The sequence below is a fragment of the Lonchura striata genome, chromosome Z, assembly GCF_050655825.1.
Source record: "Lonchura striata isolate lonStrDom1 chromosome Z, ASM5065582v1, whole genome shotgun sequence".
NCBI lineage: Eukaryota > Metazoa > Chordata > Aves > Passeriformes > Estrildidae > Lonchura > Lonchura striata.
Genome location: NC_140740.1, coordinates 86,808,195 through 86,830,909, shown reverse-complemented (window position 1 = coordinate 86,830,909; position 22,715 = coordinate 86,808,195). Strand labels below are relative to the sequence as shown.

Below are 22,715 nucleotides of genomic sequence, written 5' to 3'. Positions count from 1 at the left end.
CACCAAGGCAAGTGGGTGATTAAATGACTCGAGGCTGTCTCCGAGGCTCTTCTTGGTGGAGATATCCAAATTTCCCACTCACCTTCCAGTTCCCAGCAGGACCCACCCCACGGGGAATGCCCTGGGGGAAAATCCCCGTGTCCCTGCAGTTCCCTTTCTGTGGGTCACTGCCCTGGCCCGGAGAACACAGAGGGAATTTCCCTCCTGACCCCACGGCTGTGCCAGCAGCACGTGGGGATCTTCCAGCCAGGATTAAATTAGGATTACATTTCCCAGTAAATGCATTTTCCCTCTAAAAAAGCCCAGGCAGGGATGAACTGTGGGATTAACGGTCTGGGGAAATCTGCTGGGCGCCGTAAGATTCTGACCGGGTAATGTGGAGATTTTGGGGAAATTAGGAGTTTGGAATGTGAGCCGGGTTTAGGGCTAAGCCCCTAATCGCCCAAATGTGCCTTCAATCCCTCAGGTGAAGCTGTTCCTGTGCCCGCTGCTGCCATCCCAGGGCAACGGGCACAAGGGAATGGAACAGTGAAACCCAGGAACGCCCTGTGCCCGCTGCTGCCATCCTGGGGCAACGGGCACAAGGGAATGGAACAGCAAAGCCCAGGAACGCCCTGTGCCCGCCGCTGCCATCCCAGGGCAACGGGCACAAGGGAATGGAACAGTGAAACCCAGGAACGCCCTGTGCCCGCTGCTGCCATCCCGGGGCAACGGGCACAAGGGAATGGAACAGCAAAGCCCAGGAACGCCCTGTGCCCACCGCTGCCATCCCAGGGCAACGGGCACAACGGAACAGCAAAGCCCAGCTGGGACATGACTGCTTCATAAACCACCTCGCCCAGTCTGGCTGCTGTCTGCATTTGTGTAGTCATCCCTAGTGCTGTTGTGAAGTTTGCCTGGCAGTGTGCATGGGTAGGGATGGGTATGGATGGATTTGGATGGGTACGGATGGGTACAGATGGGTACGGATGGGTACAGATGGGCACTGATGGGTACAGATGGACATGGATGGGTATGGATGGATTTGGATGGGTATGGATGGGTATGGATAGCTATGGATGGGTAGGGATGGGTATTAAAGGGTATGGATGGGTATGGATAGCTATGGATGGGTAGGGATGGGTATTAAAGGGTATGGATGGGTACAGATGGGTACTGATGGGCACTGATGGGTATGGATGGATTTGGATGGGTATGGATGGGTACAGATGGGTATGGATGGGTAGGGATGGGTATTAAAGGGTATGGATGGGTACAGATGGGCACTGATGGGCACTGCTGGGTACAGATGTGCCCGAGGCTGGAGCCCCGTTCCAGGTCAGCGCTGGACACTGCCAAGGAGATGGGCAATTGCAGATGTGCAGGAGCTCCTTGGCACCTGCTGGGAGAGATTCGTGGGACACACCCCCCAGCTTCCTGATTTCATGGACTGAAGTCTGGATTTTATTTGGCAACTCAACGGAAATTCCCCCTTAATGCAGAATTCCAGAAAGGAGCCCCAGAGTCAGGGAAAACAGCAACCACTGTGTTTTTCCTTGGAGATTCCCTTAAAAGGTTTCATTTATATTTTTGATGATGAGTGATTTTTTTTTTTTCCTTGTTAAAAAAAAAAAAAAATTAATCAGCCGTCAATGCTTCAAATGTAAATTCTCCATTCAGTAATGTTTAATAATCCCAATTCCAGAATAATGCATTAAGGAGGAAAAGAAGCCAACCCACTCCGTGTGGCTTTGGTCTGCCTGGAGGACTGGCACTCGAATCCTCCAGATGAAAGGCTCCCACTTTTATCCCTGCAACTACTGCAGCAACCCCTGAAACTAAAGGACTTGAAGGAAAATAATTGGCTTTTCAGAGGAGCAGAACAATGTCCTCGCTGCCTCTCGAGCTCTCTCCAGCATCTGACTCCGTGCTCCCTGCTCTTTGTAGGACTCAATTAAATAACGGGACAGGGTTCGAGCACGAAAATGTTCTCCCTTTACACTTTGCTCCAAATGAATTTCCAGATGGCCGAGGGGAAGGAGAGGATCCCAGGTTGCGTGGCCAGGGAGAGGGAACCCTTTCTCCGGGTTCTTCAAGCTGCTGTCCCTAAAACCCCCGTGAGGAGACAGGGCTGTCCCCTCGTCCCCACGTTTTGGGGGAAAATGAGGAGGCAGAGGTCACATCCTGCTGCTCCTCCGCTGCCTTTTCCCTCCTGAGCGAGACCCCCCGAGGCAGGGGGGTCACCGAGGGACCCCGGATTTCGAGAGAGGTCAAAATCTGAATTCCCTCTGCTCCAATGCTTCTATAATATCCCTTGATTTCCTCCCGAGCAATGTGCCGGCATGCGAAAGTCAATTCTTATTTTTACCCCTCCTTCTCCGTATGAAAAAGGAAACGTGGTCCATTTGCTGCCAGCCCCTCAGCATCTGCTGCTTTGTCAGTTTGATTTAGCTGAGAAGCGTTCATGGTGCCTTGCAAAAGGGGCTGCTCGGGCAACCTGGCTGCACACGGAGCTCCTGCTCCTCTGCCAGGGGCTCTCGGGGGCATCGATGCCACGCTGAATGCCCCGGGAATGCTGGCGAGCTCCAACCCTCCCCGGGCACTTCCAGCTGCTGAGTTCCATTTTCTGTGAGGAGGTTCCTGCTGGTTCCACCCTGCTCCTGTCCCTGGGTCCTCCAAGCCCCTCCTGGTCCTTGAGGAGCTCTGAGCCCTTCCCAGCACCCTGAGGAGCTCTGAGCCCTTCCCAGCTCCTTGAGGAGCTCTGAGCCCTTCCCAGCACCCTGAGGAGCTCTGAGCCCTTCCCAGTTCCTTGAGGAGCTCTGAGCCCTTCCCAGCACCCTGAGGAGCTCTGAGCCCTTCCCAGCACCCTGAGGAGCTCTGAGCCCTTCCCAGCACCCTGAGGAGCTCTGAGCCCTTCCCAGCACCCTGAGGAGCTCCAGGGGCTGCTGAGCCACGAGGTGGCTTCGAGTGACATCGAAACGGTGGCGAAACCTTAAAACCCCAGAGAAGAAATAGATGGAGAACATGCAGGGAATTTTCTTTCCCCGCGTGTCCGCGCTTTTTAAAGCCCCAAAGAAAAAAAAAAAAAAAAAAAAGGGAGCTGGCCTTTAAGCCTTCAATTAATTGAACAAAGATTTCAAAATCGTTCAATTGGTTTCATTAGGAAGTGTATAATAGAATAATAAAGTAAAACAAATGATATAAAGCAGACCCACTAATTAGCTCTACATGATTGATACAGCTTTGGACGAGGCATTTGATCTCAAACAAAATGCAGTTCCTTGTTAAGAGGATTTTTAATTGATGTGCAGAGAGGTATTAGATGATGTTGGAAAATAATTACTCCAAAGCTACTCATGCATTTGGCTGAACATAACAAATGAAGTTTGGGCTCCGGATCTGGCGGAGTGGACACGTGCTAATTAATAACGAGAGGAACAAGCATCTTCCAGGGGGTTTAACCCAGTGTTTACCAGGAGATTGCGTCGCAATTATGCTCCATAATGAGCTTGTCACGCCGCCGAAATGCACATTACTCAGATGTCAGCGGGGACGGGGCGTGGCCACGCCTCTGCCAGGCAGCGGGGCCGTCCCAAAATTCCCAAAATTCCCAAAATCCGCCCTGAGCCACGCCCAGGGCACGGCCGGGCTCGGGGTGCCCGGCTGGCACCGCAGCAGCACCTTCACCCTGGCAGCACAAACTTCCCAGCCTGGCACAAACCATGGGATGCTTTATTCCACAAACTTCCCAGCCTGGCACAAACCATGGGACGCTTTATTCCATGTTCCCTGGGGATGGCTCCTTCACCCTGGCACCACAAACTTCCCAGCCTGGCACAAACCATGGGATGCTTTATTCCATGATCCTGGGAATGGCTCCTTCACCCTGGCACCACAAACTTCCCAGCCTGGCACAAACCATGGGATGCTTTATTCCACAAACTTCCCAGCCTGGCACAAACCATGGGATGCTTTATTCCACAAACTTCCCAGCCTGGCACAAACCATGGGATGCTTTTTTCCACAAACTTCCCAGCCTGGCACAAACCATGGGATGCTTTATTCCATGTTCCTGGGAATGGCTCCTTCACCCTGGCACCACCAACTTCCCAGCCTGGCACAAACCATGGGATGCTTTAGTCCACAAACTTCCCAGCCTGGCACAAACCATGGGACGCTTTATTCCATCCTCCTGGGGATGGCTCCTTCACCCTGGCACCACAAATTCCCCAGCCTGGCACAAACCATGGGATGCTTTATTCCACAAACTTCCCAGCCTGGCACAAACCATGGGACGCTTTATTCCATGATCCTGGGGATGGCTCCTTCACCCTGGCACCACAAACTTCCCAGCCTGGCACAAACCATGGGACGCTTTATTCCATGTTCCTGGGGATGTTCCCTTCACCCTGGCACCACAAACTTCCCAGCCTGGCACAAACCATGGGACGCTTTATTCCATGATCCTGGGGATGGCTCCTTCACCCTGGCACCACCAACTTCCCAGCCTGGCACAAACCATGGGATGCTTTATTCCACAAACTTCCCAGCCTGGCACAAACCATGGGACGCTTTATTCCATGTTCCTGGGAATGGCTCCTTCACCCTGGCAGCAGGAGCAGCCAGAGGTGCTTTCATCCCTGGAAATCAGGGCTCAATCCTGGCCCTTGGAAAGCAAAGCAACTGCTCATACTTTGCTGCCTGGCTCACGGAATTCCATTTGGCTTTAGAAGGGAATGGGGAACGAACAGCACCCGATTTAACCCCAGGAGCCCCTCTGGGTGCGGGTGCTGCATTCTGGGATGGAGCGGGCCGGCCGTGCCACCCTGGCTGGGGGTTTGGAGCTCCAGGAGGGGCTGGCTCAGCCCCTGCCCGCACACCCCCCAGCTGCTGGCTGGCTGAGTGGTGCTCCCTGCTCTGTCACAAAGCTCCAGACAATGGAACCAGCTCTGCCGTGTTTCCCGAGCGATGCCAAAATCTCACTTCCCCTCCTTCCAAGCAATGCCTCCGACACTTCCCCGCCGTGGCTTTCTATTTGTACTGAAATGTGGGTTTGGTGGGTTCGAACGCTTGTCAGGAGTTTTATTTTTGGAAGAAGACGGAGAGGATTTGGTGAGCTAATTAAGAGTTTGCCAAGTTTCCCGGAGAAACGAGAAAGGCCCGAACCTGCTCCGAAGCGCATTTTCCGCTCCGCTCCTCGTTTGCCACCTCCTCCTCCTCCTCTGGTTTATAAATCTGCTAATTAATGGTGTTTATTCTCCTCCCAGCCCCGCCTGAGCCGTGGCTTGGTGATTATATGATTAGGCAGCGATGATAACGCATGTGGGAAAAGGTATTTATTGTGTGTGTGGGCTCCCCATCGCTATGGAAACAGGCAAATATTTGCAGACCTCCACTCCTGATTAATAGCTGCCCTATTATATAAAGTCTGGATGGGAGAATTCCCGGTGCCAGCTCCTCAAGCTCTGGTAATTTAAGGCCCCGCCTTAATTTATTATTATTTTAAACCTGCTGGTTCCCATCTTGGGGAGAGGAGCGCTGCTCCCAACGGCTTTGGAGGAGATCTCACTGATGGTCCCTGCCAGCAGCACCACTGGAAGCTCCATGGGACAGAGGCAGAAGGAAGCTCTGCAGGGATGAGTGGAGCTCCTCCCGGTGATCCGCAGGGCCTTGGGGCATCCCGGAACATCTGCAGGCACCTCGGGCAAAATCCTGTCCCCGCTGAACGGAGAATCCGCTGTGACCTCCGAGCTCCTGCCCATGCCTTTGTTTTGGTATTTATAAATAGTGCTGAAATGACACCACGGTGCCAGGGCATGACACAATGTCCTGAGCTGGACGAGGACCTCGGAGGCCTTTTCCAGCCTAAAGTGACCCTGCGAGCCTGTGCCTGGTACTGTGAGTGCCAAAAGGATCAGCTGTGCCCCAGGGCATCCCACAGCTGATGCCAGGGGTCTCACTGAGGGCCCGAGGAACCTGCAGCTTCCCCGCTGCCTCCTTGCCATTTGTCACACTGACAGAGGTGGGCTCCTGGATGGGGGAATGTTTAAATCAAGCAGCAATTAATGCATTGTGAAGCACTTGAGGTAATTGTGTAATGAGCAGCGCATTACCTGGAGTGGGAACACATTCCCAGCAGGGAAACAATGTGGCCTTTGCCGGGTGATTTTCGGGTGTGAAGCTTTGCTGTGCTCTGAGCCCTATCCTGCAGCAATCCCACCTTGGCCTGTTTGTCTCCAGCCCGGCGGAGCAGGTCCCAGAGAGAAGAGCCAGAGGAGAATCTCCCCGGCCCAGGGGCTGGGAGAAGCCTGGAAGAGGCACAGGTCAGCCCCAAAGAGGGGGACACGGGGAGTGTGTGCAGTGCCTGTCCTGCTGCCGGTGCCAGGGAGCAAACAAAGTCCCAAACCTCCGTGTGGGCCACTCCTCCCTTCCAGAGACGGGTCCATCACCCAGGGCAGGTAGCCCTGAGCCCCTCCAGCAGCAAATGCCCCCTGGGAAGGCAAAGCACGGCTCAACCCCTGGCTTTTCCTGGAGAAATGGGGAAATGGGGAGTGGAATGCACGGTCTGAGCTCCTGGAGCTGCTGAGCAAGGTGAGTCCCGTGTGCAGGCGCCTTTACCTGAGGAAGATGCTGATGTCCCCTCAGCTGCTCCTCTCAGCCGCCTCGCTCCCGGCGCTGGATTCAATTCCCGGCGCTGCACAATACAAATCAATAAAAAGCATTTATATATCAACTAGCAGAGATTCAAATAACTGCCAGAGTAAGGATGAGCACTTCACACAAAATGTGATTTCTGCTCTGCGGAGGGGAAAACATCCAGTAAGCAGAAAGGGAACTTTTATTGTCTTGCCAAGGAATCGCTGTCCTGCTTTGGCTACACTTAACAGGCAGGAAAATGTTCTTTAATAACATTCATTTAGCAGTTGATTATCGATAGGCCCGAGGTAAATAATGAGCATCTCTCTGCCAGCAGGGACTTTAACCAGGTCGGCACAGTGGCTGCCTCAGTTTCCACGGCTGCCACTCGTTTCCTGGGATCAGCGTCTGGCTGGTTTGCCCCATCAAGCCAACCCTTTTCAGGGCTGTAAACGCACCTTGGCTCCGCCCGCCTGCTGCCGCGGGCTTCTCTCTGCCTCCTTCAACATTTATGAGCCCTCATGCATATGCAAACACCAGCTAATGGGTGCAGCCTGGTGCTGAGCACGAGAGCTGCGTTAATATTTCATGCGAGGATGGGAGGGACCCCCCCCCGTGCCCGTCAATTTGGCCCTTCATTAATGAATCATTCATTAAATGAGGCGGCACTGGGATGTGGCATTTCCCGGGAAAAGGGCTGCTCGGGAAGGGAAAGGAGTGTCTGGGATGCCAGGTTCTGTCCTGCTCCTGAGGCAGCAGACACAGGAGGAGGCATTCCCTGCTCTCCTCAGAGTCCTCCACGCCAGGAGAGGAGGGTGAGGGTGAGAAGATCCTCGTCTGTGGGATTTGGGTGCCCAGGGCAGGGCAAGGGCTGGGGCTGGGCATTGAGAACCCAGCCAAAGCCTCCAGCTCCCCTGGAAAAGCCTCTGCTCTATGGCTCTCAGGGCTCTGATGAGCTGCACGAGCAGAGATCTCAGAAATTGCTGGATAAAATGTAAACGTGGCTTGGAAAAAGGTTTTTGGAAACCTAACTTTAATAACAATTTCAACTGCCTTAAATATTGATGTGCCTGGTCCCGGCAGAGCTTGTAATTAGAGAAGATTATTTCTCTTTTTTGTGCATTTTGGTGCACGTTGAGGCTGTGCTGACACTTCAATCTCGGCAGAGTTAAAAAATGAAATAAAAAAAGGGTAATTTCCTTTTTTCCCACCTTAATAGAAAGATAAAGCAGCGCCATCATCGCTGCGTTTCCCGCTACAATCTCGGGGTTTAGCGATGTTGATAATCTTCTTTTGATGCTAATTAATTACAAGTAATCATAAAAACAAATGAAAAGCACTATAGTTGCAGCAGGGTTTTTTTATGCTTATGAAATAATGCATCTTTATGCATTTGTTTATTCGCCGTGGAAAAAAATGTAATCTATATTCAGAGGCAAACAGCTTCGGCACGTGGCACCGGGGCTGCAGAGCTCCAGCTGCTTTTCCCTCATCCCAGGGGCAAATCCCAAAGTCCAGCCCTCCAAGGGACTCAGCTCTGTTTGTCCACAGGCTTGGGAATAGGGATTGAGGAGGAAATGCCATTTGTCTGGAGCTAGATCTGCATCCAGAAAGAGTGCAGATCAGTTCCAGGAGGAAGGAGGAGGAGGAAGGAAAGGGGAACGGGACCCAGCATCACATCCCGGTGCTGCCTCAGCACCGTCCCCGTCTGGGAGCTGCTGGGATGGAATTCCCACCTGGAATTCTGGCCTGGCTTCCATCTCCTGCTGCCTGGGAAATAAATTGTTTTTGGGGAAGAGGCTTTGGGTGGCTGCAGCTGCTCCTCGGGATCCTGTGGGATCTGTGTGGGAGGAAGGTGGGAGAAGTTCCTCCTGCCCTGGCCGGGGCTGGGCTGAGCCACCACAGCTCAGCGCAGGGGACTCTGAGCACTGAGGGCTGGCCACATCTGCATACTGCATGCTAATGGCCACATCTGCATACTGTATGCTAATGGACACATCTGCATACTGTATGCTAATGACCACATCTGCATAATGTATGCTAATGTCCAGGTTTGGGCTGGCCACATCTGCATACTGTATGCCAATGGACACATCTGCATACTGTATGCTAATGGACACATCTGCATAATGTATGCTAATGTCCAGGTTTGGGCTGGCCACATCTGCATACTGTATGCTAATGACCACATCTGCATACTGTATGCTAATGACCACATCTGCATACCGTATGCTAATGGCCCAATTTGGGCTGGCCACATCTGCATAGCAGCCAGGGGTGTGGCTCTGGCCGGGCTGGGGATCTGCCGCGGAGGTGCTGAGGCTCCCCAGCACGTTTTTGTTAATCAAACGGCACGGAATTAACAGCGCTACGGTTAATTGCCTTGTTAGATGGAAATGAAGCCCCGCTCGAGACACGGAATCTGGAGTGTGACTCACTGTTCCAACCACATTTAGATTGTTGTCAGTACAATTAGGATTTGGAATTTACAAGTGGAGGGGGGGGTTTATTTTATTTAATCAATCGCCATAGCAACGGCAAAAATTCAACAGGAGATGTTGCCTGTTCCACGTCCAGGGGTTTGGACTCGTTCCTGTGGCTGGGGGAAAAGCAAACTTCAAAACTTGGAGAAAAGCAGCTTTTTCAGCAGCTTACCCTGGGTGCTTCCTAAATCCATGGGGGATTCCAGGCCGGGACAGATCCTTAGGAACACACGGCTTCCCAGGAAACTCAGCGCTCCTGCCTCGGGGTCTCTGGGAATGAGGGATCCTCCTCTGGAAGGGAGAGAAGCTCTTATGAACTCTTCACAGGGACACAGGAGAAAGGAGCAGGGAACAAAGGAGCCCATTTCCCAGGAATGCTATCCCTAAAGGAAACCCCTGGAGGGGCAGGAGCATTCCCATCCCTCGGTTTGCCTTTCCTGCCTCTGCAGGTGCAAGCAGCGGGGCACATGTGGCAGCCAGCTGTCCTGCACCTCGGCTCATCCTGAAATATTCATCAGGAGACGTGCCTCGCTGCTCCAGCCCCAGTCTTGCACGTCAGCCTCAACAGATGGGGAAAAAAAAAACCAAAAAAAAAAAACGGGGAAATGTATTTAACATTCCTGCTCGTTCCCTTAAAAATAATTATCTGATTAAACGTGCCAAATGTGATTTTTTCATTTCTCCGTCCTCGCGCCCTGGTACAAGTGGAGTTCAATTGGCAGCTCTGACAGGAATCCTAAAAGGAGCAGCCAGGCAGGGCCCTGGGAGCTGGCACCGAGGATTTGGGGCTGCCCAGGGCCTTTGTGTGCCAGCCAAAACACCCAAGTGACACCGGGGGCAAAGGGGATGGAAACCCTGGGAGCCCCAGGATCTGCAGGGAAAGGCTCTGGGCTCCTGAAGAACCCCCTGGGAGTCTCAGGATCTGCAGGGAAAGGCTCTGGGATCCTCAGGAACCCCCTGGGAGTCTCAGGATCTGCAGGGAAAGGCTCTGGGCTCCTCAGGAATCCCCTGGGAGTCTCAGGATCTGCAGGGAAAGGCTCTGGGATCCTGAAGAACCCCCTGGGAGTCTCAGGATCTGCAGGGAAAGGCTCTGGGATCCTGAAGAATCCCCTGGGAGTCTCAGGATCTGCAGGGAAAGGCTCTGGGATCCTCAGGAATCCCCTGGGAGTCTCAGGATCTGCAGGGAAAGGCTCTGGGCTCCTGAAGAACCCCCTGGGAGTCTCAGGATCTGCAGGGAAAGGCTCTGGGATCCTCAGGAATCCCCTGGGAGTCTCAGGATCTGCAGGGAAAGGCTCTGGGATCCTCAGGAATCCCCTGGGAGTCTCAGGATCTGCAGGGAAAGGCTCTGGGATCCTCAGGAATCCCCTGGGAGTCTCAGGATCTGCAGGGAAAGGCTCTGGGATCCTGAGGAATCCCCTGGGAGTCTCAGGATCTGCAGGGAAAGGCTCTGGGATCCTCAGGAATCCCCTGGGAGTCTCAGGATCTGCAGGGAAAGGCTCTGGGCTCCTCAGGAATCCCCTGGGAGTCTCAGGATCTGCAGGGAAAGGCTCTGGGTTCCTCAGGAATCCCTGGGAGTCTCAGGATCTGCAGGGAAAGGCTCTGGGCTCCTCAGGAATCCCCTGGGAGTCTCAGGATCTGCAGGGAAAGGCTCTGGGCTCCTGAAGAATCCCCTGGGAGTCTCAGGATCTGCAGGGAAAGGCTCTGGGATCCTCAGGAATCCCCTGGGAGTCTCAGGATCTGCAGGGAAAGGCTCTGGGATCCTCAGGAATCCCCTGGGAGTCTCAGGATCTGCAGGGAAAGGCTCTGGGATCCTCAGGAATCCCCTGGGAGTCTCAGGATCTGCAGGGAAAGGCTCTGGGATCCTCAGGAATCCCCTGGGAGTCTCAGGATCTGCAGGGAAAGGCTCTGGGATCCTCAGGAATCCCCTGGGAGTCTCAGGATCTGCAGGGAAAGGCTCTGGGATCCTCAGGAATCCCCTGGGAGTCTCAGGATCTGCAGGGAAAGGCTCTGGGCTCCTCAGGAATCCCCTGGGAGTCTCAGGATCTGCAGGGAAAGGCTCTGGGATCCTCAGGAATCCCCTGGGAGTCTCAGGATCTGCAGGGAAAGGCTCTGGGATCCTGAAGAATCCCCTGGGAGTCTCAGGATCTGCAGGGAAAGGCTCTGGGCTCCTGAAGAATCCCCTGGGAGTCTCAGGATCTGCAGGGAAAGGCTCTGGGATCCTGAAGAATCCCCTGGGAGTCTCAGGATCTGCAGGGAAAGGCTCTGGGATCCTCAGGAATCCCCTGGGAGTCTCAGGATCTGCAGGGAAAGGCTCTGGGATCCTGAAGAATCCCCTGGGAGTCTCAGGATCTGCAGGGAAAGGCTCTGGGATCCTCAGGAATCCCCTGGGAGTCTCAGGATCTGCAGGGAAAGGCTCTGGGATCCTCAGGAATCCCCTGGGAGTCTCAGGATCTGCAGGGAAAGGCTCTGGGATCCTCAGGAATCCCCTGGGAGTCTCAGGATCTGCAGGGAAAGGCTCTGGGATCCTCAGGAATCCCCTGGGAGTCTCAGGATCTGCAGGGAAAGGCTCTGGGATCCTGAAGAATCCCCTGGGAGTCTCAGGATCTGCAGGGAAAGGCTCTGGGATCCTCAGGGATCCCCTGGGAGTCTCAGGATCTGCAGGGAAAGGCTCTGGGATCCTCAGGAATCCCCTGGGAGTCTCAGGATCTGCAGGGAAAGGCTCTGGGATCCTCAGGAATCCCCTGGGAGTTTCAGGATCTGCAGGGAAAGGCTCTGGGATCCTCAGGAATCCCCTGGGAGTCTCAGGATCTGCAGGGAAAGGCTCTGGGTTCCTCTGGCACTGCCAGCCTCGCTGCCCAAGGCCCGGGGAAGAAGAAAGAGGAGCCGCAGGTGGGTTCTGACCCTGGCACGAGGATGAAGCGTGGCAGCCCGGGAGCTGATCCCACTTTTTGGGGGAGCAGCACAAACCATACCGTGCTCCCGTGTCCCTCACAAACTCCTGGTTTGGAGGCTCTGGAACAAGGCCTGCTTCCTCAGGCCTTAGGATAAAGCCTGGCTGTAATTGCAGCGAGAGGAGGGGGAAAGGCATGATTTCCAAAAGGACAGAATACTCGGGATATTTACAGCCCCATTTAGCTCGTTGCTTTGCCTTAAAGAGGTGGGGATTTACACGTGTTAAGTGCTCCTACAAATCTCCTTTACCCTTTCCTGGAAAAGGGCAACACAATAATAATTGTTAAATTTATGAGCTCGGCAAACGGAGCTCCTCAGACTCCCTGCTCTCAATTTGCCTCCCTCCATTGGAATTCCTGACTGTCCCGGGATCCTTCCCGAGCAGGAAGTTTGGGAAGTTTCCATGCCTGCAGCTGGAAGTGCACAAATGTGATTTCACTACCAGGATACACTCCTAGAATCTTATGGAATCACAGGAATTGGGGCTGGAGCAAGCCCCCAACAGCACAGAGTCTCACAGGGCGCAGTTAAATCCTGCCAGGGAATGGGGATTCCAGCTCTGCCAGCGCCTCACCACCTTTTTTCCAAGGAGGAATTCTCCCTGAAATCCCACCCGCAGCAAGTCGCAGGGTGGGGAGGCACAGGAAATGTCAGAGGTGCTAATTGCTGCCCGATGAGTTCCATCCCCGTTGTTCGGGTGACCAGGTGTAAGAGACCATCTGAAGACCCTCACTCATTTCCCTGCCGATTGCCACGAGCAGGATTTCCCTTCCCCTCTGCAATTCCAGCTTGGAGAAGACAACAGTGCAGGTGCAGCCGCTGCACCGTTACGTTGCTGTTCCAACGAGGCCTGGCAAGAACTTGGCAGGGACTTGGCAAGGACTTGGCGAAGACCCAGCATCGAGTGGCCTACTGCAATTCCTGCTTCACTCTCCACCTTTAAGCCAAATGAACTGTTGGGGTGACTCTGGTGGTCTCTCACTGAAGACCCCTCATCTGCCTCGCTACCACCGTGACAGACGGAGATCAAGAACCCTCTCCCCAAGGACTGCAACTGAGATTCCTACCACAAACAGTGGGCGAAGGGAGAGAATGACCTGACCTGTTCTTCTCCGGTAACTTCAATGGACTTATCCCTTATTGTGTTTGTTCAGCCTGGATGATGTTCTGTAAATACACTTGTTCCCCCACAGCAATTTCAATAGACTCTCATTGTTCTGCCTGTTCCCCCCTTTTTCCCTCTGTGGACTATAACTGGACCCCTGGGTTAGGTAGGACTTTGGAGACTCTCCCCAGCACAACAAGACGGATCCACATCGTCCGGACCAGTGAGGACTCCGCCTGTGTTGGTAGCTATTCCCATGCCCCCTTCTCTCTCTTTCTCTCTCTCTATCCTTTTTTTAAATTTCTTTTCTGACCCCACTATCTCATTTATTGTTTTGGCCCTTAATAAAGGTGCATTTGTTGTGATTAACCTGCTGTTTGCCCTTTGCACTTTGGGATCGGCTAAGGAACCATCACGACACCCCGCTAAAAGCGGATGGTGACACCAGGGCTGCAAAAGGCCCTCGAGTTTGAGTAGCTGAGCTCCACGGCGGGCTCTGCTTGAGGAAAGAGCCTCTCCCGAGGCACCGACAGGCAGCCGCCTCCCCCGGGAGAGCGCGGTGCTCCCAGGCGAGGCGTGCGAGGCTGCGATTTCTCACACTTTGCTGTTTGGGATTCCTGCCTCCATCGCTCTTCTCTCTGCTTTCCCAAACCTCTGCTGCTATTCCTGGAGCCGATTCCCCCGCGGGGCGCGCTCGGGGCACGGCGGAGCGTCGCTACCTGTGGATTCGGGATGCCGGCGGTGTGTGCGTGGGAACGTCGCGCCCGGAGCCGGGAGAATCCCGGCAGCGGTGCCCTGGGGCTGCCCGCAACACTGCGGGGGTGCCACGGCTTCTCTGGGAAACCCGGGCAGCCCTCGGAGCTGGAACTGCTGCCCTGTCCCATCCCTGTCCCATCCCTGTCCCTGGAGCTGGAACTGCTGCCCTGTCCCATCCCTGTCCCTGGAGCTGGAACTGCTGCCCTGTCCCATCCCTGTCCCATCCCTGTCCCTGGAGCTGGAACTGCTGCCCTGTCCCATCCCTGTCCCATCCCTGTCCCTGGAGCTGGAACTGCTGCCCTGTCCCATCCCTGTCCCTGTCCCATCCCTGTCCCTGGAGCTGGAACTGCTGCCCTGTCCCATCCCTGTCCCATCCCTGTCCCTGGAGCTGGAACTGCTGCCCTGTCCCATCCCTGTCCCTGTCCCATCCCTGTCCCTGGAGCTGGAACTGCTGCCCTGTCCCATCCCTGTCCCTGTCCCATCCCTGTCCCTGTCCCTGTCCCGTCCCTGTCCCATCGCTGTCCCTGTCCCTGTCCCTATCCCTGTCCCATCGCTGTCCCTGTCCCATCCCTGTCCCTGTCCCCTGCCCAGAATCCCCGGATACTAAAGGCAAAGGCAGGCAGGGGTGTGGGAACAATCCCCATTAACCCTTTCCAGGCCGGCAGCCGGTACTGAGACCCTGCCAGGCTCCAGGCAGGCAGCCTGGGCTGGGGGTGTGCAAGAAAGGCTGGAGGTGTGCAAGAAAGGCTGGGGGTGTGCAGGAAAGGCTGGAGGTGTGCAGGACAGGCTGGAGGTGTGCAGGACAGGCTGGGGGTGTGCAGGACAGGCTGGGGGTGTGCAGGACAGGCTGGAGGTGTGCAGGACAGGCTGGAGGTGTGCAAGAAAGGCTGGGGGTGTGCAGGAAAGGCTGGGGGTGTGCAGGAAAGGCTGGGAGTGTGCAAGAAAGGCTGGAGGTGTGCAGGACAGGCTGGGGGTGTGCAAGAAAGGCTGGAGGTGTGCAAGAAAGGCTGGAGGTGTGCAGGACAGGCTGGGGGTGTGCAAGAAAGGCTGGAGGTGTGCAGGACAGGCTGGAGGTGTGCAGGACAGGCTGGAGGTGTGCAAGAAAGGCTGGAGGTGTGCAGGACAGGCTGGAGGTGTGCAGGACAGGCTGGAGGTGTGCAGGACAGGCTGGAGGTGTGCAAGAAAGGCTGGAGGTGTGCAGGACAGGCTGGAGGTGTGCAGGACAGGCTGGAGGTGTGCAGGACAGGCTGGGGGTGTGCAGGACAGGCTGGAGGTGTGCAGGACAGGCTGGGGGTGTGCAGGACAGGCTGGAGGTGTGCAGGACAGGCTGGAGGTGTGCAAGAAAGGCTGGGGGTGTGCAAGAAAGGCTGGAGGTGTGCAGGACAGGCTGGAGGTGTGCAGGACAGGCTGGAGGTGTGCAGGACAGGCTGGAGGTGTGCAGGACAGGCTGGGGGTGTGCAGGACAGGCTGGAGGTGTGCAGGACAGGCTGGAGGTGTGCAGGACAGGCTGGAGGTGTGCAAGAAAGGCTGGGGGTGTGCAAGAAAGGCTGGAGGTGTGCAGGACAGGCTGGAGGTGTGCAGGACAGGCTGGAGGTGTGCAGGACAGGCTGGAGGTGTGCAGGACAGGCTGGGGGTGTGCAGGAAAGGCTGGGGGTGTGCAGGACAGGCTGGGGGTGTGCAGGAAAGGCTGGGGGTGTGCAGGACAGTCTGGAGGTGTGCAGGACAGGCTGCTCAGCTGCTGCTCCACACCCCCACCCTGAAGGACACCACCATCCCGAGGATCTGGGGCTCCCCAGGCACCTCTGAGCTCCTCCACGCCCAGTCCCAGTTCTCCTCTCCTCACTCGCCTGCTTCTCTCCAATCTGTCTATTTAGATTCTCCCCAAACAAGATGGGAATATCTCGGTGCCTGTTTGTGAAACTATTCCTCATCCATCTGTTATTTACATCATTCCTTTTCCTGAGGTGTCTCCAACAAATGCTGGCTGCACGCTCTGGATGTGTTATTAATAAAACAGCTGTAAAAATATGAACTGCACGGCCTAATTGTCAGCCCCGAGCGGGAGCCAGACCCATCCCGGCCGGATGCTGGCCCTGGAATGTGGTTGTCCTCCAGAGCCCGCCCTGCTCCGTGCTCTGCTCCTGCAGCCCTCCATTCCAGCCCTGCCAGCATGCCAGGCTGCTCCCAGCCCAGCCCCTGTGCCAGGGCCTGCCCACCGTGCCAGGCAGCAATGGTGTGATGGAGCTGGGACCACCTCACTGCACTCACTAAAGCTCCACTTCAGGGATAACGCCCGAATTTTCATTCTGCCCTGGCCAGGTCATGGATCCGGTGTGGCTGCTTGAAGGGCAGCCCGTGGCATGGCATGAGCAGCTCCAGCTCCTCCCAGGGACACTTCCCAGAGGAATGTCACTAGGCTCGGAGTGAAAACTTTCATTTTGGGCACCTGTGGCCATGCAAGCCGCTGAGGGGAAAAGGCACCAGGAGCTGGGCTCAAGCCAGGCTGTGTTTTACCCTGAGCTGTGCTCTCCTGGGAGCTGGAGGCTGAGGATGAGTGTTTGTGGCATTTTTGATGTTTCCATGGGGATTGCTATAGAAACAACTCTGCTACCCCTTCATTTATTAATTTACTTTGTTAGGGAACCAAAGGTAAACCTCAGCTCCAAAGAAACAATGGCTTGAAAGAGATTTCGCCGGGCTCCGCCATCCTTGTTTTCCAGCGAAAGGCCTTGAGTTTGTGTTTAAAGGACAACATTTGCAGCTAATTTAATCCAGTCAAAGGCATGAGATTCCACAAGGTTTCCTTTGAGACTGGAAAACAACAGCTGATCTGTGTCATAACACATTACAGCCAGCGTGCTTCAGCTCCTGCTGCGGAGCATCCTGGGCACCGAGCTGGGACAGCTTCAGCAGCCCAGCTCCAAACCCTCCTTCCCTGGGCAGGGACAGCTTCCCCAGCCCAGCTCCAAACCCTGGGGCAGAGCTCCAGAGGGTGCTCAGATCACTTCATTGTCATGGTGGGAATGTAAGAGCATCAAGAAGCCAACCTGCCGTTTGAGAGCGTTGAAATCTCGCTGCAACACCCCACTGTGGGCTCCAGCTCCTTCCCTCGGTGATTGCTGTGTCTCTGCAGCTCAGGTTGTTTTCCTGAAGTCTGGAATCCTCCCAGAGGGGATGCAAAGGGATGAAATCCCTAAGAATTGCCCTGGAGAGCAGCAATCCATGGGAAGGGATTGGTGTAGGAATGGCCAGCACATCTCCATATGGCAGCCGGCTTCTCCTGGCAGCCCCAAATCGAGTTAGGATGAGTAGCTGGAATTACATTTCATTGTTGTTTTTAATATTTGAAATGTAGCTTCGATTGCAGGCCCGCTGCTGCTCCGGGGGGAGAAGTGCCCATGAACAGAAGCCTGGGATAATTGCTCTGCTTTGGAGGGACTGGGAGAAACGTCGGGAGGAAAAACATGCTCCAGATGGGAATGCTTTAAATCCAGGGCAGCAAGTTCGATCAGTACCCCATTTGGGGAGTGAGGATTCTTTGGAAAGGAGGGAAAAGTCCCTGTGTGAGATCCCAGGGAAATCCAAGCGTCCTGGCAGCGAGAGGAGGTGTCCCAGACCCTAAACCCAGTGCTACTCCATCCAGCAGCCCAGGCACTCGTGTGTGCGGGAGCTGTGCCCTGGCCCCCGGTGCCAGCCCTGGTGCCAGCCCCGCACAGAGCCGAGCTGCGGGCACGGCCAGAACCACCCGGAGCCCCTGCAGCACGGATCCGCAGCTCTTCCAGGTGAACTCATTCCCTGCCCTACTTAAAAACGGGGCACGTTCCCAAAACGTTTGGGTATGAAAAGCCGCGGGTCCCAGCGGGGAGGTGCTGACACCTGTGACAACGAGCAGCCTGTTCCCGGCTTGTTCTCAGGTGCTTGCTGAGAAAAGGCACCTCCCAAGGCGTGATCCCACATCCTCAGCGGTATTTTGGGACCTCTGAAGCCAAGAGCTCGGCCAGGGCTGTTTGAATCACCGTGGGATTATGGGATGCTTTAAGCTGGAAGGGATTTTGAGGATCAGCTCGTTCCACGTCATGACCAGGGTGCTTCAAGCCCCAGTGTCCAACCTGGCCTTGCTCACTCACAGGAACCCACAGCCTGGCCACGCTCCCAGCTGGGAATTCCTTCCCAATATCCCACTTAAACCCCCCTTGTCATTGAAGCCGTGGGTTCAAAGGGTTCCACGCCTGGCCACCCTGTGCCCCAGAATTCCCAAAGAACTCGGCACTCTGTTTTCCATTCGCCTGTGGCAATGCACTGAATAAACTCCTGCCACACATCTGGTTAGGAGCAGGGCAGCAGGAACAGGGCAGCAGCAGGCCAGGTGCTCTCCCTGCTGTCCCGTGCAGGGACAGCTCCGTGTCCCCGCTGCGCTGCCATGGCAGCAGCTCCAGTCAGCGTGCAGCTGCAGCTGCAGCGCAGGGAACGCGCAGGATGCCGTGTCACACATGAGTGACTCCCGGGCAGCCCGAGTGACAGATGCATTTCCTCGACTCCAGGCCGGGCTCCAGCACAAACCACTCTTCATTTATCAATAATTGGGCCTTAATTTCATTTGGCAGCGCTGGAGCAGCATGCTCAGCTTCCTCTCCAATAGACTCCCGCTAATTAGGCTGGCTTTGGGCATCAATCTCTTGATTTGAGCCTCTAATAATCAGCCCAGATCCTGCTTTTTGCACAGGACGTGGTGGCTTTATCCATAAGTCATTATTAGCCATAATGCAATGGGAATGGGAACCGCTCTGTTATTGATGGCTCCGAGAGGCAGGAGCAGGAATCCCTCTCTGTCTCTTCACGTCTTGGCTCCTCTGGAACAAGAAATGTTGTGCTCCACAAGGTCTCAGGCACCAGAAAGGGTGCTTGTGGTCTTTGGGGAAGGGTTTGTACAGGCACACAAGTTTGGGCTGGCTGGAGAGGCTGGGAACTCCCCATCCCTCTTAGAGTCCCAGGCCAGGGTTTGGAACAGCCTGGGACAGGGCAAGGTGTCCCTGCTGTGGGAGCAGGATGAGCTTTAAGGTTTGTCCCATCCCAAAGCATTCCTTGATTCTGTGTGCATGAGCAAGGCCAGGTTCCTCCATCTCCCAGTGTAAAATTTTTTTTTCCCTCCTCACAGCCCTTTGGTGCCCAGGGTGACAGCCTGAGGGCCGTGCCCAGCTCGTGCCCAGCTCGAGGGCAGCGCTCAGCCCCGAAATTCTCTCCAGGAGGGGCTCCCAGCACAGTTCTCGCTCCGAGGGTTTGCTGGCACAGCCCAGCTCAGGGATGGCTCCTCAGGGCTGATTGCTGATGAGCTCCTGGAGTTTGCTGTGCAATCCAATCCAATCCACAGCATAATTGAAGAGCGTGAGCAACAAAATTCCTCCTTGTTTCACCCCAGTAACTCCACCAAATTCAGCGGAGAGCACTCCATATGGTCCCGCACCAGTCGGCTGATGTGTGGATTGTGCCAGAATAGATGAAATCTCCCACGTCTTGGTGGCTGGTTGTTATTAAAGATCTGTCCCAGCAATTCATTGGGATTGGAAGGCACTGCAGCCTCTGGAAAAATGATGGATAGTGCTGCTGTGCAGCTCGGAGAGGGATGGAAAATCTGGGCTCGCGGTGCTTGGCTGAACAGCACCGTGCCCACGTGTACTCCCTCCACTTCTGGAAAAGTCCAACCTCAAAGCCACTCATTTCCAGGAAGAAAGCAGCTGGATCTCAAGGGCCTCTTCCCAAATGAGCTGTGCAACTCCTGGGGGACAACCCCTTCTGGTGTCCCTTGCCCTGGGCTGCAGCCCTGCCACTTAAAAAAGATTTGTTCTGAGGCTCTCAGTGGCCCCGGGCCCTTAACATTTCTTTTGGCCTATAAACAAATTTTATCGTTTTATTGGAGTCAGGAAAATTGCTGCATCCATCTTGGAACGTGGAGCATTATCCCATTAAAGACAAGTAGCTGATGAATGAAATCAGGCTTTAAGCACACCGGTGTGGAGTACAAAGTTGCTAAGTTTGCTTCCATTGCAGGATCTCTTACTCACTGTTTACTCCCATCCCACTCTTGCCCGAAGCCCGGGAGATGCCAGGGCAGGGAGCCATGGCTGCAGAGGGAGGGGGATATTCTGTGCTGCTCCCAGCTGGCACGATGACAGGGTTTCCTGGGGGAAGGCCCCTCTGGATAAGGAGTGCAGCTCTGCACAGGGCACCCCAGAATGCTCCTGTGCCTGCTGCCCATGGGCACCCCGGAGGGCCCTTGCCAGCCCCGTGCCAGAGGGCAGCAGGGCATCCCTGGGGAGCAGGGCAGGCGTGGAGCACAGCGCAGAGCCCCCGGCCCCTTCCCTCGGCTGCCCCCACGGATCCGTCCCTTCCTCATTCCCAGACTTTTCTGGGCGGTTACCATGGCAATGCTTTGCCTCAATAGGGTCCTTGTGAACTTGTTTACCATCCCAATTATAACATTTTCCAATCCCGGCTCCTTCTGACAGCTCCGTGTCTCCCATCTGTGCCTGATCCCATCGGCGCTCCCCACGCCCCGCCTCAGGCCCATTCCCTAATTCCCAATTCCCAGTGAGGAAAGGGAGCTGGCAGCAGCAGCTTTCCCAGAGGACACGGCAGGATGGAGGGAGCAGCCTGGCCTCGCTGGGGATGGCCCAGGGATGCAGAATCCCTGGAGCACCCAGTGCCTGAGGGTGTCACGGATGGAGCCTTTTCCCCTCTGCTCCATCCAGCCTGGGCCCGGATGAGTGTGGGCATTGTGAGGGCTCAAGGAATGTGTGGTGTGTTCTCCACCGGGCAGCACCAGAGCACCAAGATTCCCTAAGGAAAAAACCACAAAGCACAGGGAAAGGTAGAGAAACCAGAGGCTTTCACACACCTGCCAGCGGAGAGATTGGAGTGGATCCCTCAGTCCTGCAGGCAGGAGGGCGCTGACATCCACGGGGGAAGCTGCAGCCAAAGAATTTCAGGCTGGAGATAAGCAGGCCTGGGGACAAAGTTCCAGCTGGGATGAGAGTGCAGCCACTGGAAGCTCCAAGTCCCCAGATGAAGACCTTCTGGAAGCTTCCTCTGGCAGGACTGGGCCGGGTGCAGCTTTTCTGGGGCGGAGATGAAGTCAAAAGCTGATAAAGGTCCCTTGTCTGTGGATCTGGAAAAGAAAAGTGCACTTCAAAAAAAAAAAAAAAGGAAATCTGTGCAGGGCTGGCCGCTGCCAAGGCGTGACTCAACCCCGACAGGCGCAGATTCCTCCCGGCTCGGGAGCTTTCCAAATCACTCGGCGTTCTCAATGGCTCCATTATGAGCCTCTGAAAGAGCATTGTGGCCTCGGGGCTGGGCTGAGGAACCCACCGGGCTCGCCAGAAAAGCGGCAATGGGAGCGGTGCACGTGGCCGGCAGAAGCTCCTGAGGCACCAGGGAAAAACGAGATTGCTCCGGGAAAGAGCAAAACAACAAAACACAACAGGAATCCACAGTCCCTCAAAGAAAACATTGCAATCCTCCCCAAGGATCACTTGAACTGCCTGAACACAGTGCCTGCTTTTTGGATGAGGGTGGGACACGAGGATCCCAAAAATCCGGAGTCACTGCGGTTGGAAAAGAGCTCCAAGACCATCTGGTCCAAGCTGTGCCCGGTCCCTACCTTGTCCCCAGCCCAGAGCACTGAGTGCCCCCCTCCAGTCCTTCCGTGGGCACTCTGGGAATGTGGAACATTATCCCATTAAAGACAAGTAGCTGATGAATAAAATCAGGTTTAAAAACCTCCCTGGGCAGCCCCTGGCAGAGCCTGAGCACCCTTTCCAGGGGGAAATCTTTTCCATCCTTAACGATTCCCTGCCCAGGGAAGGGGCATATTCCCCCTCCCCACTGGCCCGGAATGCAGCATGGATTTATTCTCAGCACAAGCAGCACAGGAGATCAGACGCTTGCACAGGCTTCCAAAGTGCCATTTGTCTCTTTTTTCCTCATCTCATTTTCATCCTGTTCCTCTTTCTCTGATTGCAATTTGCAATCCTGGAACAGCGACCGAGAGACCGGCAGCAAAAGGCACCGGGAACCCTCTGAGAGCGTGGAAAGGGCCAGCAGCAGCTCTGGATCCCAATCTCCATCTTCCCACCCGTGCTCATCCCTCCCCTTCCGTGCCCACCCGCATCTGCCTCTCCATGTGCCGTGGGGGAGGCTCTGCCCGTTTGTGGCACTCCCAAAACGATGGCTGGGCCTGCTGGGTGTTCCAGCTCCCCGTGCCAACACTCTCAGGGCAGCGTTGCCCTGCTTGCCAGGCTATTTGGGCTGGCCTTTGCTTTTTTCATCCCACTAAGCTGGGAACTAAGTTTGGAGCCACGGAGCTGGAAAAGGGAAAAAGCACAACAGGCCTGGTTTAAAAATGGATGGGATGGGCCCGGACTGTCTGCACAGCCAAAGGGATTCAGTCACCCGGATCCTGCCTGGAGCTCACAGTCCAGAAATCCCCGTGGGACATTCCTCACATCCAGCAGCTCTGATCCGTTGCCCTCCGAGGGTCTCTTGGAGCACATTCCATGAGATTCCTGCCTCGGTGGGAAGAGGGAGAAGGAACCAAAGCACAGCTGGGGTTTGTGGATAGCAGGATGGTGTCTCTTTCCAGGGGAGCATCACTCCAGCTCTTCCTCCCTCCCCTTCCTCCGTGCTAGTTTTCTAACAACACCTATCCCGCTGCCCAGCTCCTCGGCAGAAAGATTTGCTAAAACAAGGATTTCATATTCCTGTATCATCCCCTCCTCTGGATGGTTTCTGATGATGGAAGGAAGGAGCTT

The 22,715-nt window shown here is 55.2% G+C and overlaps 1 protein-coding gene across 5 annotated transcripts in view; it reads right to left on the bottom strand.

Annotated features, from left to right (window-relative positions):
• Positions 1–22,715, bottom strand: part of LOC146763926 (uncharacterized) — a 76,407-nt gene that overhangs the window by 18,285 nt on the left and 35,407 nt on the right. For 4 of the 5 annotated variants that reach the window (XR_014951352.1, XM_085566782.1, XM_085566781.1 and 1 more), the window contains 3 exons: positions 20,804–21,073; positions 9,271–9,389; positions 6,598–6,673 (listed from right to left, as the gene is read on the bottom strand). Coding sequence is in view for 2 of the 5 variants with exons in the window: in XM_085566782.1 (XP_085422908.1) it covers positions 9,346–9,389; positions 20,804–21,073 (314 nt within the window). In the remaining 3 variants the exon portion in view is untranslated. The remainder of the gene's footprint in view (positions 1–6,597; positions 6,674–9,270; positions 9,390–20,803; positions 21,074–22,715) is intronic. The other variant, XR_014951351.1, reaches the window with a different exon arrangement.